Source organism: Mastigoproctus giganteus, chromosome 9 (assembly GCF_048544385.1).
Source record: "Mastigoproctus giganteus isolate SK-2022 chromosome 9, ASM4854438v1, whole genome shotgun sequence".
NCBI lineage: Eukaryota > Metazoa > Arthropoda > Arachnida > Uropygi > Thelyphonidae > Mastigoproctus > Mastigoproctus giganteus.
Window position 1 is genome coordinate 214804081 of NC_143583.1, and position 19303 is coordinate 214823383.

At 40.7% G+C, this 19303-nt stretch overlaps 1 protein-coding gene across 1 annotated transcript in view; it reads right to left on the minus strand.

Moving 5' to 3' along the window:
- Positions 1-19303, minus strand: part of LOC150081119 (uncharacterized) — a 154636-nt gene that overhangs the window by 93174 nt on the left and 42159 nt on the right. Inside the window, exon 2 of the mRNA XM_090381219.1 lies at positions 15981-16118. Coding sequence (XP_090237345.1) covers positions 15981-16118 — 138 coding nt within the window. The remainder of the gene's footprint in view (positions 1-15980; positions 16119-19303) is intronic.

Consider the following 19303-nt stretch of genomic DNA (forward strand, 5'->3'; position numbering starts at 1 on the left):
ATAACATACCGAGGTATGACTTCCAACTTAAAAAAAGGTTTGGCAACTCAGATCCTCGACATTGTAAGTAATTCGGCCATGTACATTCAGCAGGAGAAAATTAATCTTTGGACAAAATTCACTGAGAAGTGGAAATAGAGATGGCAAAACAGTGAAACAGGACTCACTACCATTGAGTTTATTGAAGATGCATTTGCTGTAAATAAAAAAGTTATGGGATGGTTTTATCCTTCAATGACAACGTCGTATTTAATTACTGTACATAGCTCACTGCGGGATAAATTTTATAAATTTGGACTTGAACCTGACCCTTTGTGTTTTTGTGGGGCAGTAGAAGAGTGGAGGCATGTTCTGCTTTATTGCCAGGCCTATGACGACTTCAGACAAGAACTATTTAATAGCACTCAACCTATTAGGACTGACAACCTCAATATTTTTAATTAAGATGCTAAGAACTTTGCGGCATTCCAATCTTTTTCTGACAAGGTATTTAAAAGAAGACGCAACTTGTTTACTAATTCTGGAAGTGGACAGTAGACTGATGTATTCATGAAATTAGATATCTACCTTGCAGCTTTTAACTTAGAAACTAAATTTGATTTTCTTAAATTAGTAATAATATGGAATGTATATAATGGCATTAACTATACGTATAAGGATTTATTAGTTCTCTGGGATTAAGAACCCTTGGTTCAATTGTTTTAAAGGGCTGACGACCTGTAGACTGTGTTGCTCCGGTTCAGGTCTAGTTTTAGAACAAGACGATATACGCTGTGTAGTCTTTTCTTGGATTATAAGTTAATCTAGTATTTAAAATGATATTTTAACATGCATTCAGCTATATACGGGCTTTAGTAAATTTTTTCCCCTCAGGTTGGGCAGCCTGAACGCTCCTGTCCTTTGGAATTGCACTCCTCCCACTGGCCGATAAATTGGTGCAGCAGTACTAGATAATAGAACCAGGCACGGCTCCTCCTGCTTAGGAACGGGCACTAGGCAGCGATCGACCGGGTGTTGATCGCTGTAGACACTTTTTCGACACAGATTTTCCAAGGTGGAGTTCGACTAAACGTCTAAGCGCCACCCAAAACAAGTACATACAATACATACATGTTATATGTTTTTTATTTGCTCTTAATTGCTTGTAAGTGCATATAATTGAATAAGTTTCTTACACGGAATGCGATGATTGGATATAGAAAGTGTTTGTACATTTGTATATGTCGAATCGATTGTCCGACTTTCAGATCATAACCAACTAACCTCATTTTTTACTTGGTATTGGAGAGGAGCGAATATTCCGATGGGGGTGACTAGTGCAAGAGTATCGGCTCATGAACCCCCACTTCTATTGACAAATACACGATATGGATGAGTTCAACAAGCCCCAATGCCGCTAAATTAATATTTTTTCCTTTTGCGGTGGTATGTCCTTGACTGGTCAAGGAATGCTTCGTTACTTGCTGTAATTAAGGATTCGAGTGCTGAATTCGTATGCCACTAGCATTCCTTCATGTTTATGTATTCGATAAAATTATGGCGCACATATAATTAAGAACGGCATAGCTGTCTGGGAATTTTTAAAAATAATTTAGTGTCAGGCACGACGGCGTCATAATTTCTGTTAAAGAATTTTTCAACTTTCTCTGAATGTTTTCAAGATCGAATCCAGAATTGAAAGTTGTTGGTACTACAAGTATTTTCATCACTGATATCCGCAGATGGAAGCCCTTTTGCAGATCTCACTAATTGCCGGTTATTGGTTCCTTTCAAGAAGCTTGGCGTCTGCTTTTTTTTTTTTTTTTTTTTGAGTGGGGGCTAGTCTTCTTACTTGGACAGTATTCAAAGTGCAGTCTTACAACTATCTTAACCCATAAATCCTGTTCTTCCTTTATTGTTTTTAATTTAACACTCAGTTCCTATGTTAAACATAAGAACTGAGTGTTCAATTAAAGAAGCAAGCTCAGAGTTAGTGGATAAAAACAGCAGTTGCACGGACAAAAACAGTTTGACACTCTATCCACCATTGAACAAATCTAGGTTCAATCTGTTGGTATCAGGCGTCCTCCCCCAAGTTTGGAACCGAGTTTTAAACTGGTGAGAGGACACATTGTTAAGCGCGTTGCTCCAGTTGCCTTATACGCTTCGGTCATTTGGTCATCAGTTCCAGAAACCAATGTTAAAACCTTCCGAAGTATTGAATATTGGCTTCTCAGGTGATTAAACCGGATCTTCCAATCCAAGACCGGATCAAAAACCGGATCACCAAGAGGCATTCTGTACGCAAATATGGAGTGGACACCCTGGATGTTTATTGTTATCGGGACAAATATACATATTCTGGAGAAGTTATTGACAGGTAGATATGACGCGCCACTCCTATCCAGCATCATCTCGCACCCACGAAGTCTGAGGCACTCATGCAATCTCCAAATCAAGCCACTTCGCTACAACCTAATCTCCATGAAAAGTGTTGACAGAATGTCCCAGTTTCGAGTAAACGTGAAAAATTGTGCTCCAGTAAGACCTACAGAACGACCGTCTTTCAACAAACAACTCAATCATGATGTGGATACTCCTCTTTGAGACAACCAGCACGATAGACTTTTTTTTTACTAAACTGTCAATATTTATGTAAATTTTTATCCTCTCTAGTTTGAATGCTGTACAAGGGGCGGTTGTAACTAGCAATCAATTAAATAAATAAATAAATAAATAAAATATATATTAAAATGAAATTAAATAACCCAGTGGTTATTTTTTGTACATGATGTAGACGTCATTATCATGGTACAAATTCAAATCAATACCATTTGGATTAACTCTCAGTAAGCTGCATTTTTTTAATAAAAGTCCCGTTAATGCATTTTATTAGAAGATGGTGACAATCAGATGCAGCCCTGCCTCTCTCCAGGTTTAATCTTCTTCCAGTCTTCGCTAATTCTCACTAATTTAACTGCCTATCATTGTACGTCTGTATGATTTCTAATAAAATCTTCACGGAAGTGACGTAAGGATCTTTTTTAACCAATTTAAAGAAACTGTACCTTGTCCTGCGAATATGTATTAATACATCATAAGTATACACGAATTTAATACGTTGAAGTTGATATGAGAAACACACCGTTAAGGTAAAAAAACTCTAAATTATTTTAGTACGAAGAGGATTTGTTAAATTATTATTTTTATCGCCTCTTATGGTAAGCGTTACTTATCTTAGAGACAAAGATTAAAATAAGTAATGCTTGCGATCCATCCAGTGGAAAAGGTCTTTCAATGAGACAGCGTGAACACTGCAATGCGTTCTGATAAAATTTTAATCACATGTACGGGAGACCTTGGTCCCGTCTTCGAAGGAAGACATCGATCATTCCCAGGTGCTTTCGACGAATTAGGTTACGAGAAGTGCTCGCTGGGACTACGTGTGATGGGCGGAAAGATACTTGGAGGACGCATCTTTATTTCACTGGAGCGTAGACACCCTCTTACTGATCTCTGAATACAGAACGGAAATAAACTGTTGCTTCTCTTTGTAAATTCTGCCAGCATGAATGTCTTCTGAACGCTTTTTTCCATGCGCGTCGCTTTAGGAGAAACCCCTCAAGCCCGCGGGGAATTTTTCAACTATTTTAATTAAAGATTAATCAAAAGAATAAAACAGTATTTTTGATTACAAATACGAGGGAGTCGAGATGACCCATCGTACTTGCCGCTTTTTGTCTGAGACTGAAAACGACCCGCAGCCAGAGAAATTATTTCGTCATGTGATTTTCCGGATGAGTTTCTTTTTATAGATCATTACAAACGATAATCTTTTTAGAACTGCCTAAACAGCAGTAGCGGGTCGCTTGCAAAGTTTTGCCAAAGTCATCGCGGTTTCACCAAGATGATCACCTACCTAATACTTCGTAGGTCCTCCTTTTGCCCTCAGTACAGCACTATCCGACGTGGCATTGATTCACCAACATGTCGGAAGCGTTCGGGAGGTATGGCCAACCAAGCTGTGTGTAATGCGGTCAGCAATGCAGGAATGGAGGTGATTGGTGTACCCAGACGCCTGATATGTCTTTCCATAGTGTCCTACAAGCGCTCTATGGGATTGATATCAAAGGAAGTTTGGAGGACAATCAATATGCTGGAAGTCAGAACTGTGTTCCTCAAACCATTCCTGCACAGTTGTTGTTGTTGTTATTTGGTTTTTAGGAGCATTAGCAACTAAGGTCATATTGCTCCGGGGATATGCGGTGGTCATTCCCTGACATTTCCGCATCCTCCGTATTTGGTGGTCGCGGGCTCGAACTTCAATCTAATCAAGAAGCATGTGCTACGCACTGCCGCTCCTGCCCACCTAGCTACGGAGGCGCCATGCAAAACAAGTGTCCGATGGCTCGGCGCATTGTCATCTCGGAAGACACCATCGCCATTCAGGAAAAAGTGTAACATAGCGGGGTGTACACCGTCAGCAAGCAGTTGACGATAGCGGAGACCACTGATACGTTGTTCTACATGCACCAGGGGTCCAAGTTCCTGCCAGTGAAACATGCCCCACACCATACAACCACCTCCACCGGCCTGCACGTTTGATTATATACATGATGGATCAAGAGCCTAATGTTGTTGACGTTAAATCTATACATGACCATACACGGTGTGGAGTAAATAATGTGACTCATCCGACCAGCACACCTTCTTCCAGTCTTCTAACATCCAACTTGCATGCTCTTTGCACTAGGCGAGTCTTTTACTTCGATGAACCTTGGTTAGGAGAAGATGCTGTAGGGGTTGTCTGCTAGTATAGCCCTCATGTCAGATATTGTTGTCTGCTGGTATAGCCAGCGGCTTCCTATAGTCACTGAGGCAAAACTCCTTGGGGTCATTATTGACCATAGCTTTCCTTCTATCCTCATCTGATTCACATAAGTACCAAAATCAAAAAGTTCACAGGATCCATTATTCGAATTTCCAGAGGGGAGTGGAGTCTCCTAGGAAGTCACTCTTTCTTTACTATAATGCTGTTTTCCTGCCCATAGTCACCTGTGCAGCAGGAGCTTGGTTTCATCGGGCCACTAATTCCAAAATGAGGTTAAAACTGAATTCCATCCAGCGGAGCATGCTCCTCTCTATTCTCAGAGTCTGTAGAACTGTTTCCACCGCTGCAGTGCAAGTTATTGCGGGGTCCCTCCCATTGGATCTATTTGTCATCTATCGTGGCATCTGCTTTCGACACAAAAAACAAATACCTTCAGAATTACTTGGTATCCAGCTAAATTTAAATGAAGATCCTAAAAAAGAGAAATCCAGATGGTTTAACGAGCTGATTAGCATCTGGCAGACCAGATGGGACACCACCGCACTTGGAGCGACGACAAGACAATTCCTGCCTGATGTGACCTTCTTACTCTCTAAATCGGTTAAAACCTGTTGCTCTTTAACTATGCAAACTTCCTTTCTGATAACAGGACATGGCTCTCTCAATCAAAAACTCTTTCAGTTTCGCTTGCATCACACCGATCTCTGCAGCTGCGGGTATACAGAAGATTGGAGTCACGTACTCGTTAACTGTGCAATCTACGACGATCTTAGGGTGAAGCTCCGAACTGACGTCTCTCTCCGGGGAAAGAGGAAATGCTTCTGCATAATAAGAATCATCTCTCATCTCTTCAGAAATTTGCCTCCGAGGTGTTTGCTCGCAGAAGAAGAATCAACGCCAGATTAGCGCACCAGAACAATCCACCAAATCCAACTGTGTAAGCGGGACAATAATTTGCTTCTCTGATTTATTTTCTTCTATGGTTCGTGTTTGTATAAATTGTCATTGTACTGATCCTAAAGGTCATCAGTTCCACATCTGAATTATTCTGGATACAAGAGTATTTATTGAAGACTACCCCCTTTTTTTTTTTTTTCTTCTTTCTTTTACTATTCGTTTATTATTATTTTATTTTATTCTTTTATTTATTTAGTATTGTTTTTTATTGCAACGTGTCTTTTTTTTTTTCTCGCTAATGATTTTTTTTTACCAGCACCACGGGTTGTGTTTACTTTATTATTATCATTATTTTTTTTTATTTATTTATTTATTTTATTTTTTATTTATTTATTTATTTTATTTATTTATTATTATTATTTTATTTTATTTTTTTTTCTTTTCTCTCTCGCTCCTTCCTTTTTCCTCTGAAATGGGCTCCCCCGGAGGAATCTGGCCCACCTTTTGACAACATCAGGTGGGTCAGAGTCTCTTTTGAGGTGTTACGTGCTCTACTGGGACTGGCCCACTTTCCCGTGGTGTGGACGAGTACCCAGAATCATCTGTCCAGGTGACTGATGCTTCTGGGTAGCCAAGCGGCCAGACACAACAACAGAACACACACATAATACACGCAAACCTACGTCACACACACATCTTCACAGAGACACGAGGCGGAGTTGAACAGACGTTCTAGGTGCCGCCCATTACATATAAACATGTCCCCATGTCTGCTGGTATAGCCCTCATGTGACGTATGCTCATGTCGTATATTGTTCCGGGTTGGCCCATGTTGTTTTGGGTAGTCAACTCTTCAACGTTGCTGCGCCTGTTCGCCTGTACGGGTCTTCGGACCCGGCGCTCACCTCTAACATCAACCTTTCGCTGACCTTTGCAGTTTTGCTGTCGGGTCGTTGTTTGACCATTTTGACGTCAGTCCTGGTACACTTTAACGACGGCGGCTCTCGAACACCCCACCAGTTCAGCCATTTGGGAAATCGAGGCACCAGCTCGTCGAGCACCCACAATCTGTCCTTTATCAAAGTCCGATAAATTCTTCCTTTTACTCGTCACTCTCGGAATTTTACTACCTACTGAACCACTGACACGTGGTCAACAGGTTGCATTCAGTTTTCATAGAGGTGGTCATAATTCAGTGATCACTCAGTGTATAAGATTAGAAAATGAAGATGGATACTGTCGTTTGTATCGCCTGCCTTTTATCGTTCTGTAGGTTCTATGATCATGTGATCTTTCCAAGGTTCCTCCTTTTCGTCCAAAGGGTGGAGTTTTCTACCACATTTTACAGTCCCATTTTCAGACGCCGGCTTGCTTCCAATAGTCTGAAAGAAAAGTACATTTTAGGGCCGATTCAAAAACAAAGAACCCTACTCTCCAAGGTTTTGGACCAACTGCACCTTAAACTGCTTTACCTCACATTTCCAACCACTGGTTTCGCCACAGGCCTCTTCGCAGGTGTAAAATCCACAATTGATCGATTATCGATCACACATAAACGAAGCTGAATTTTTAAATCTGAATTATTGCGGTTATTTTATCACAGCAACGGAGTAATATAAGAAAAATTTCCTTCATAAGTCGAAACCTTATCTGGAAGAGTGGTTCAGCTCAGCTGTGGTAATGAAGCGCATGCTGCGTAATTACTGCCCTGCTTTGGCAACGGAAAGAAATGACCACAAATACCATGACTTCGAGAAGACAGTTTAGAGTAAAGTATAGCAATCGATAAAACTGTAAGTCAATTTAACCGCACTTTTAAATGCAGCTTAACTTCTTTCTTCAATTTTTAATCCCTGGCGAGTTGTAATGGAAAATTGCGCAAAGGATTATTTATTTCTTAAGGAGAGAAGAGCAAGATGACATCGCTTTCTGACTTGACCTCGCTGATATCCGTTTCATTAAAATTAGCCGCAATTTGGCTACTGAAAGCCAGAAATTATTTCGGGCAGACAAGAAAAAAACGACGCAGAACGGATGCTTTATTACGGATGGAATTCCGACATTCCTTTATCTCCGGTCCACCGAAAGAGGTCCCTGGCGGAAGTAATTTCGCCAGAAATTATTGCGAGATACGAAATTAAACTTTCAGTGACATTAATTAATTTTTCTCCGCCGATTGGTCTCACTTTTCTTACGACTGGCGTCCTTCCACACCGCCATCAAAAGGACTAGGATCGAATCCTGTCCAGACAGTAGAATATTGTTTAACAATATGGCCGAGTTAGCCGGTCTCGGAGAAAGGGTTGCACCGGTTCATGGCGTACACGCAATCCGCTTTGGCACTTACGGGTGTGCCTTAAGCGTCAAAGCGAACTCAGGCTATGGGGCGTCGGTATATTGTGTTTGTAAATTGCGTGTATCCTTCTATGGGTTTGCTGTTAGCTGGATGAAAAATATGAGTTTCCAGCGCGGGGTAACATGCAACCCTTGCCTCAGACAGACTAACTGAACCATGTTGAGAAAAAAAAAATGTCCTTTTATGGGTTTTTTTCCGCACAATGTGTTCAGAGATCAGAAAGACTATAAATTATCAGAATTCAAAATTATGTGGTAGCAAAAAAGTTCTAAGGATATTTTATCCCCTGCCCAATTTGATTTCATGTACATCATTGAATGACCTTCCTGCCCTTTCTTCTTATTTAATGAATACGCTGATCTCTACATCTGATTTCTAATACTTACTCGCAGTAGTTCAACCGAATATCCCTAAAGCACAAAATGTGGCCACCCAAGACAATAAAAATGTCACAGTGAAAAACCCACAACTATCTGCCCTCCAACTAAAACATACATTAAAATCTATTAATCCCAATCTCTTTTTTATGTCGTTTAGAATCTGACATAACTAAAGAAAACATAACTAAGCACTTACACCGATGAGCCAAAATATTATGATCACCTACCTAATATGATGTTGGTACTCCAAATGCAGCTAAAACAACTCGTACTCGGCAAGACATAGACGCTACATGATTTCTAAATGTGTCTTGTGGTAACTGGTACCAACACGTAACCAGCAGATCCTTTAACTCCTGTTAAATCCTTGGTTGAGACGCCGCAGTTCGGAGTTGCCCAACAGAAACCACAGATGCTCGATGGGATTGATGTCTGGGGAATTTGGAGGCTAGGGCAATACTTGGAAGTCTTCCTCATGTTCCACAAACCAGTCTCAAACAATCCGTGTGGTGTGGCATGGCGCATTATCCTGCTGAAAGACAGCACCGCCAGAGGGGAAGACCGTTGCCATGAAACGTGTACCTGGTCAGCAATGATGTTTAGGTACAAAGTGTGTTTGAGGGTCAAACGGTACCAGGGATTTCTGCAATCTCCACGAGTGCTCGCTGTATCGAGGAACAGTAGTCTGTCAAGGCCAGAGATTTAAAAATGTGTGGATCATATGTTGTGTAGTACACTGGTGTGCAAATCTTAAGGACCAACGCTATTTCTAAAGGTTACAACCACAAAATCAAACAACCACAACCACAGTTATGCAAATACAACCACATACACCATATTACAACCACAGTTATGCAAATCGCCTGTGGCCGTTTAGTAGAAAGCTGCTGCACATGCAAAAATTTGAATCGTGATGAGAAGGCTCACATAAACAAATAAAAGCAGCAGTTCAGCAGTTATGTGCAAATTACCGAATGGTGAGTACGATTGTTACAGACCTTCTATTGGTTTCATACAGTGCTACACACAACGAAATGGCCAGTAGACAACATCTGGATGACTTTACCCAGGGTCGAATAATTGTGAAGCTCGAGGAAGGTCGAAGTGCGAGGAGTGTGGCTATAGAGTTCGGTAATGCCCATAGCATCGTCTCACGTGCATGGTTGTCCTTCAGAACGACAGGTGCAGCTCTTCGAAGGACAAGTGGTAGTCGCCCACGAAAAACAACGCCCAATGAAGACCGTTATATACACCTACAGGCCAAGAGGGACCGATACGAGACAACGGCATCCATTGCAAACCAGCTGCATAGGAGCACAGGACGCAGGATATCGCGGTTTACTGTGGCCAAGCGATTCCACAAAGGTGGACTGTTTGCCCGACGGCCAGTACACTGTGTCCTTTAAACACCTGCCCATCGGACACAGTTTACAGTGGTGCATCGAACACAATGACTGGACAGCAGCGCAATAGGGTAGGGTACTCTTTATTGATGACAGTAGATTCAGCCTCAGCAGCGATTCTGGACGTCAGCTAATCTGGCGAGATGTTGGCACACGGTATCACCCCGCAAACATCACTGAAAGGGATCGATATGGAGGTCGAGGTGTTCTCGTCTGGGGAGGCGTTATCTTGGATGGAGATACACAACCCCAGATACTGGAAGGCGGTACTGTAACCGGTGCACGCTACTGTACTGAGGTAATCCTTCCCCATGTGCGTCTGTTCCGAGGTGCCATTGGCCCCGAGTTCGTGTTTATGGATGATAACGCCACACTCCATCGCACTGCAGCTGTTGATATACTTTTGGAAAGTGAGGACATTGTTCGTATGGATGGCCTGCCCGTTTCCCACGATCTAAATCCCATCGAACACATATGGGACGCTCTGGGAAGACGCCTAGCAGCACATCCAGACCCACCAGAAAATGTTCAGCAGCTGAAGATGGCGCTGACAGAGGAATGGACGATGTTACCGCAAGAACTTATCAACAACATTGTATGGACAGGCGGGGCAAAGAATGGACAGGCGGTGCAAAGCCTGCATCGACGTTAGGGGTGGCGATATCTCCTACTGAGGACTACCTCTTCCCTTTGTTCCATCTTTGGCAGTGATGCATCTGTATCATGGCAGCCGGAGCTATGTTGCCATTTTTGAATAAAGTCCCTCTGTACCGTTTTGTTTCCCTTGTTGTTTCCTTCATTATTTCTGTATCTCACGAGGTTCCTTTGGTATGCTTTTCCCATATTCAGGTCACTCCTATGAGAAGCTACAGGTGAAAACCTTAAGGGTGTTCTCTTAAGGGCGCCAAGCTTATGGGGTGTTTTCAATGATACTCAAGAACTTTGCCAGCACGGATAACGAGCTGTTTTTCTTATTGCTGTTGTAAAAGCCTCAGCGACCAAGGCCATATTGCTCCGTGTATATAGTCTGTGAATTGCGTGTGTTCTGTAGTCCATTTTCTGTTTGTTGGACAAAAAACCCTAGTTTCTGGGGCGGAAAAATCTTGCTACCCTTGCCTGACAAACCGTCAAACTTGATCGATAAATTCGGCCACGTGTAAGGTAAAAAGGTCAAGTGTGCTACCCACGAGGCCCTTTCTCGTTGTACAATGCTATGGCTAGGTCGCATCTTGAGTACTGCGCACAGGTTTGGAAGCCGCATTTTAGGAAGTACGTGTATCTTTTGGAAGGAGCGCCAAGAAAAGCAACGAGATTAGTGAGAGAAACAGAAGGGTACTCTTACGAGGAAAGGCTTCTGTTCTGTATACTGCAACACGTAGAAACTAGGCACTTGCCATCACCATTGAGCTTACTCAATGGTGATGGCATTCTTTCTTTTGCTCAGATTACACATATGAGGGTGAATAAATTGAAATTGAGGAATGTTGCTGGGTAGATATGCGCAAATTTGGCTTCGCCAAGTAGGTACTTAGTTCTTCCTTTGAATAAATTCAAGAACTAAGTAACCTATTAGAGATGGCACGCGTTTTCCCTTGTTTTCCACTACTGATACTAATAATGACTGGATTATCAAGGATTAACTAGGAATAATTCTTAATGAGAATTTTTCAAGTAATTGTCTGAATGTCGAAGTTTTCGGTTTATTAATTCGGATCATAAGGCAATTACTTTTAAAATATTAGCAGAGGAAGCTTCTATGGAGCACAGTTTTTCGACTTTAATTTTTACAGGTCTGATTGAACAGGATTAAATAATTCTAGTAGACAAACAAATTGGGAAGATGTGAGGTGTAGGAAAAAAAGTTCCGGGTCTGGTGCAATAAAAAGAAAACAAAGAAGGAGCTCAAAAACGGTTTTATTTTTATTCAGAGTAATCACCACCTGACCGAATGCATTTATTACACCGTTCTAAAAATTTCTGAAAAGAATCAGAGAAGGCGTCCGAAGAGATGATGTTCAGTTCAGCGGTTACGTTTTTCTTTAAGTTCTCAACATTCTGAAATCTCTTTCCTTTTGAGGACAGTTTTAACGTTGGAAAAGAGGAAGAAGTCCGCTGGTGCTAGATCGGAGCAGCAATGTGAATGATCTGTGCAATGCCATGTTTCGGCAGAAATGTCTTCACTAGAAGTGCGGAATGAGCGAGGGGAGGGGGGACCTTGCCGTACACTTCAGGTAAATTTCCTTGTGAATTGCATAATGTTTGTCGCAAAATGTGCTCACCATCGTTTTGATCCTGGACTTCTCTAATCGAATAACGTTTTGGGCCTTGGTGATGATTTTGAAGTCCACTGCATGCTCTGATGTTTCTTCTCTATGTCGTACTGATACACCAACATTCAACTCAAGTGACAATGCAATCGAAGAAATTAAGATTGTCTTGACAAGTTTGAATGTAGTCTTCGGACTTCATTCCTTCTGCTCATCTGTGAGGCTGTGCAGCATAAATTTTCCCCCAGACTTTCCTTTTCCCTAAATCTTCATGTAGATTTGACGAATTGACTCCTTATTTATATCCAACTCATCAGCTATCATTCTGAGCACTTTATCTAAGGGTCAATTCGTCAAATCTACATGAAGATTTTGACCTCATTTGGAGAGGTTGACGGACGCCCACTTCTTGAATCATCGCTAACATCTTCACTTCCGTCTTCGAACCGCTCATACCATTGAAATACACTGGTGCAACTTAACGTTTTATCACCAAAGCAGTTTTTAACGTTTCATACATTTCTGTTGCAGATTTTCCCATTTAAAGCAAAATTTAATATTCGTTCGTTGCTCCATTGCAAAATCGTGAACGTTTAACGATGCAAACGTAACTTGTTGATACTTGCAACCTGTTGGCCCACTGGGCAATCTCTGTACCACCATCTGTTGGAGGGAGTTCGAACTATCACTTCCGTTTATCTTCAAACTCAAGGAATATGATCGGAACCGCACCAATCAGGATATACTGTACATGGTAAGTAAGCAATCAACGATACTTATAAAAATAACAGATTATGTACTGCCTACCGTCCTCCTTGATAACAAGTTTCCCACATGGTTTAGCACTTAAAGAAACAAACAAAAAAGGCTTCATAAAACTACAAACATTTAAAGAATCGTGAATCTAACCCAAAATGTTCTCTTATGAGAGAAAAGGTTAAATTTGCAGATTTACATCCGTCTGCCTTTGCCTTTCTAATTAATAATTTAAACTAAAAACAAAAATCGCGTGTATGTTCTACAGGCATGTGAATGTTATTCAAAAACAAAAATCCTAATGACTATATACAAATTAGGATTCAATCAACATGGGCTAATTCTCAACATATCTCCGTTTTATTTGCCATTTATTTTTGCAATATAACTCTTTAGACAAGAACGACATTATAATGTCGACCATCAGTCAACCAGTAATTTAACTACATTAACCATTCAGAATACTCCTTATTTTTTGGAAACGGTGTACATCCTTTAATTGAATTATTGCATTATATATTAAGAAATCCTTATATATTATGTTTATCCATCACATTATAGGATCGCTTCAATTATTCCTATCCAAAAAACTCTATCGACATATTCCTATTTTAACTTTAAACAGCTTAACAAAAATATTAGATACTATTTTGCACTTCCAACCTGTTTCTTACGGTTTCCTCCCAGGTGGATCCGTGACCATTCATCTAGTTCCCTCTGGAAATTACCATTACCATACTCCGCCCCCCTCCAACAATGGAATTGGACGGGGGGGGGGAACTAGTTGATGTTTACGCACATTTGCTTTTCATTCTGTTTATCAAAGGTTCTTAAGAAAAAAATTGCAATTATATGGTTTTGCTGATTCATTATTGACTCATTATGTATGGAATAGAGTTCATCAAATTAAGATTTAATCGTTTTCGTTCTGACTACTTAACATTTTCCATCTTCCTTGGGCCTTCCGTGACTAATCGTGATGATTTACGCACGAATAATTCCTTCTACATACGCTTGATCACCAGACGTCTGCAAACATCTGGAATGTTTCAAAAATTCCATTCATTCTAACATTAACTGATTCTAAGCATTCCTAATAGGCTACCTTTTTTAACAAAACAAACACAAAGCGTCCTAATGTGCAAGATAGATGAATATTGGGTGACAGTAATTCTGAAAAACACTTTCAATGATGCGATAACGCGAAAACACTGGACAAAAAATTACTTTGATTAGTCACACAATGTGTTACATAACTTTCAGTAAAACCTATTTTCAAACAAGGAATAATTAAAATGTCGTCCGCGTTTTCCCATACTTTTTCTTCAGACTGTACGAAATCATTCAATTACATTGAAGAAAGAAGCAAAAAGGTTAGGGAACTGTTGACCAGTTTATTATAACTGGTCATAGTGCCAATTAGAGAGCCAGAAGAACATCAGAACACAACACCCCTCTACATAAAAAACACAGTACACACACTTCTGGCTTTTACAGGTTTCTGTTTTACACACAAGAGTATCGATGGCGCAGCAATTGTGGGAACCATTGGTGGGGCCTTTATGTTAGCTAGAATTTACAGACCCCGACACAATATTACACGCATACAACACGTTACACATATTTCTGGCATTTGCAGAGTTCTGTATGCTATACAAAAGTACTGATGATGCAGTTTTGGGAAGCCACTGGGTGGAACCTTACACTATGCCACTATGTCAGCAAGAGCTTCTATCTCTCGCTGCTGTTTATCTCCACGAGATGTGATGAGCAACATCGAATTCCATCAGAGACCCCGCGGCTAAACGGCCATTACAACGCAACCCTATACCACACTGACAAAAACCACACATTGCACACATTTCTGGCCTTTGCAGAGTTCTGTATGCTTCACAGAGAAACAAAAGCGGGTGTGTGGGCAACCACCAGTGCCGCTAGAGAAACAACGCTGCGTCGTCCATAGCGTTGTTTCTCTAGCGGCACTGGTGGTTGAGAGCATCCTGGAATTTAGGCGAGATTCCTATGCAAAGGTGTGTGCAAATATTCTATTTTCAAAAGATGAAATACGAAACCGTAGACCTGTACGCTTGACTTTTCGTGTAGGGAAGATTATGGAATCCGTGGTAAGGAAGTAATGCAGGATCATCTGAACAGGAATTGAATTGAGGAAATTGGTGCTTTTTTTAAGGGAAGATCACGTTTGACTAATCTGAGAGATCAGCAGAGAAATGGATAGAAGGAATAACTTTGACATCATGTACAATAACTTTTAAATTCGGCACCCTCAGGGATGGTTGGTTGGTTGGTTATTAGGATTTTTATGGCGCATCAGCATCTAAGGCTATAGTGCGCCAACTCAGGGATGGAGACGAGCCAGATTTTACAGAGGTATATTTTTATTTGGGTATTCTTAGCATAAACATCAAAGTATAAGTACAAACAAATGAACTCTCATTTACATCTGTGAACATTTACGAGTAATGACTACCTTGTCCTTTCATTTTCTTTTCTTTTTTTGTAAATCCTTCATGAGCAGAATTTACACTTCATGGATAATGCAATGGTCTTAATTCTCAAAGCAGGACAATCCTGCCCTGCAATTACATTACTTTCAACAGATAGCTGTGTGTTGTCATTAGAAACAACCTGTCATCTAATGAAGCACCAATTATTCCTGAACCAGGCTGTCAGTGGCCTGTTTCCGCATCTGGGGTGGTACCCCCAAACTCTCCAAAAGAAGGCAGTCAGGTTAATCGATGACCTTTCCCTTACAAGCATTTTCCACCTCTCTATCACTCAGACATTCGGCTTCTGTTATTTGGCTTTTTTACAGATATTTCCACGGGCATTGATCTTCTGAACTGACAGCCATAATTCCGCCTGTTCCTTCTAAAGTAGTCTCAACGCTCCATGGAATCGATATCCATTATTGTTTACTCCATATGGGGAAGAATCTTCTCTATCCCTTCCTTGTAAAAGCACTTAGTAGTGAACTGCTCTTTAGAAAAGCTACACGAACGAATGAAGGAATAAATAAATAAAAATATTTGAAAATTTACGAATTTTCTCATGCAGTTTCGTGACCTATTTCAAACTTATTTCATTACTTACCGGATAAGCATCCTTCTATCGTCAGCACGGAGTACATGTCGTTGCAGTAGCACTGGTGTGTCTCCAAATCACAAGAAAAGACATTGATGTCGCCACAGTCTGAATGTTCGGAACAATGATCCCTGATACCAGCTGTTTCTAAAAATAGATAAATAAATGAATAATATACATTTCTCATAATCTAATATGAATATAATATAATATAAGAAATATATGTCCACGTAATGTCTAAACATCCGATAACATGCTGCCATTACAAGTTTTTTTGGGTTTTTTTATGGAAACCCCAAACACGAGAGGTATTAGAACCTGTAGTACTTAGTACCGTGCTTGGGTTGGAGGTTGAGAAGACGAGAGAAGATATTTGTTGACATTGGACTTGAACTTCTGCAGATTGTAATTTTCAGGAAATACGTATGAAGGAAGGTTGTTCCAGAAAACGGCAGTTGAATGAATAAACGAGGAAGATGAAAAGTTGGTTCTGTGAGTTGGTTTTGCTTGAGTTTCACCAAACGTTTCCATTGAATTTGTCCATAAATGGGTAACATAAGTCAGAATATCGCAAGTCGATCGACACTGACGGAATCCATACTGGCGATTGTTGATCAGATGGAAGGTTAATTAGTTTCTCCATTACTTTAGAAAGAGTAGAAGTAAGTACAATTCGACGATAATTGGATAGGATGGGGGAAAACACCTTTGGAATGAAAAAGCGGCACAGAGCAGGAGTAATTACAGTAGCACGGGTTTTGACAACGTGTGGAGAAATACCACCAAGATCTGGAGCGTTCTTAGCATCAAGACTGTTTAAAATCCTTCTGACATCCTTTTGACGGAAGACTACAGCAGGCATTGAATGAAGTGTAGTGGAAGTGGAAGGAGGTTGTTTTTCAAAATCATTGAAACACAAGTTAGAAGAAAAGTAAGATACCAGAAAGTCAGTGGCTGAAGTGGCAATAGAGCCAAAGAGGTGGGAATAGAGATAGGCACAAGTTGCGGCGAATAGTTTTTGGAAAGACTAGAATTCTCAACTACCATTTGGACAAGAAGCAAGTTTTCTACGCTTAGCCTGTTCGAAATCGAGTTTGGACTGACAAATAACTGCTTTACAATTGTTGCAAGATATGGTGAAGGCAGAAATTGAAGCTGGAGATTTGGATACAAGTCAATTGTAACATTCTTATCTTGAAAAGTCTTTGCACATTTATTGGAAAACCAAGGTTTAGATATAAGACGAGATTTTAAGGCGGAGTGTAGAATAAAGGATTTCATCCTTACAAGAACAATTTCACTGACACAATCTGAGCAAACGTTGACATCAGAAAATCTGTAACAGTAATCCGATCAAGGAAAAGAAGAAAATAAATCTCGCAGACATCCCATTTTATATTCTTCTAATGGAAAACAACAAGAGGTCGAGAATGGCCACGAGAGAAAGGCTACTCTGGAGAAGAGACCATCACTAAGTTGTGATCTGAGGTGCATAGAGAACCATTCACCTCGACAGTGGTGTACTTAGAAAGGCTGTTTGTGAGAAAATGAAGCGTGTTGGCTGCATGGTTAGGATTATCCGGTATTCTGGTAGGAAAATGAACAATCTGCGCGAAGTTCATCAGTAATTGAAAAAGCCTCAGCATCTCGACCAGCTGGATCTATGTGACTAGAAAATGGAAGCCAGCTGGAGTTCTGATGTTATTGTTGGGTTTTAGGAGCATCAGCAACCAAACCATGTGAGTACTGTCTGTAAATTGCATGTGTTGTGATGTCGGTTTTCTGTTTGCTGGACGAAAAATCCCCAATTTCTGGGAAAAAAAACCATGCTCCCTTCGTCTGAGACCGATTAACTGAGCACGTTGTGAAAAAGGCCCATAATATTTTCTCCCATCGTCGAAGAAACCCGAACTCAGGCCGTTTCTACCCGGTGTGAGGAGGACAGAGATTCTACCAACTGTGCAACCCACAAGGGTCTGGAATTGTGAACATTAAAATCACTACGGAAAATTGTTTCACTGTTAGAAAAGTTGGACCGGAGAAAGCAAAGTTTCAAAGAGAGAAAGTCAAAGATTTCCAAGTGATTAGTTTAGTTGGGAGAACGATAGAGATAGAGACAACAGATGAATTTTACAGAATGTGGTAGGGAGATTTTAAGCCAGAGAAGATCGAAAAGAGGAGATTCCAAAGTACTAGGTCTCTGACAGGGAATATTGGAACGGACATATACACAAGTACCACAAGCGAAAGAAATCGCATAGCGAATAATTCGGACAACTGAGATGAGTAGTGGTTGAATGTTATATTATTAACTAGCATCACAAGTAGAAATATAAACAAAAGGTATATATTAACAGTTAAGGCAAAGCTAAGTATTATTTGACAGGTGCTCTCAAAATATTCCAAAATGAGCATTTGCAGCCTTTATACAACAGTTTTGGTAAACACGACAATTATGGCTGAAATGTTATCAGAAGCCCTCAATTTGCTTCATTTTAAATGGAAAACAAAATGAAAAGTTCACCAGGTGCAAACTAATATTTAGTTGAACCGCCTCTGGCCCTGATGACAGCAGTACACCGTCGAGGCATTGACAAGATCAATTTCTGAAGATAATCAACTGACAGTTCGTGGTTCCAAACACGAAGTATGGCTTCCTGAAGTTCACGAAAGGGATTTGGTTTCTTTCTGGCCACTGCAGATTCCACACGATGCCAACAATTCTCTACAGGATTCAGGTTCGGGCTGTATCCTGGCCAGCTAACAGTTGTAATAGACCTTTTTACAACTGTACCAAATGTACACACATCACTACCGAACCTCTAACGCAGAAATGAAGCTAAAGTAACTACAGAAGTGCCTACTTGCACTTTTCGCCCGATGACAAGGAGCAGAGTCGTCCTGAAAGATGCAGTTCCGTGGCATGTTGAAATGGTCTCTAATGGTTGGCAGCAATCTGCCTTCCAATACAGCCAAGTATCCATTGACATTTACCGAACCTTTTACTGTATAAACTGCAGGTGACCTGCTCAGCGATACTAAAATGCACCCCTATATCATTTGGCTGGTAGGGAATTTCACGGTAGACACCATACAGACAGTCTGGATGGTATTCTTCACCACGTCTACGGCGAATCGTTTGTCTCCCAACAGAGCCATGCAGGTTGAATTTCTTCTCATCCAAGAAGATAACTGACTTCTACTGCTCTGGTGTCCCTTTGACATGTTCCTTACACAAAATTAATCGGGCCTTTTTCATTTTTTGTTTGAGGAGGGGCTTCTTCTTAGGACGACGGGCTAAAAGTCCATTTTTCAAGAGGCGTCTTCTGACT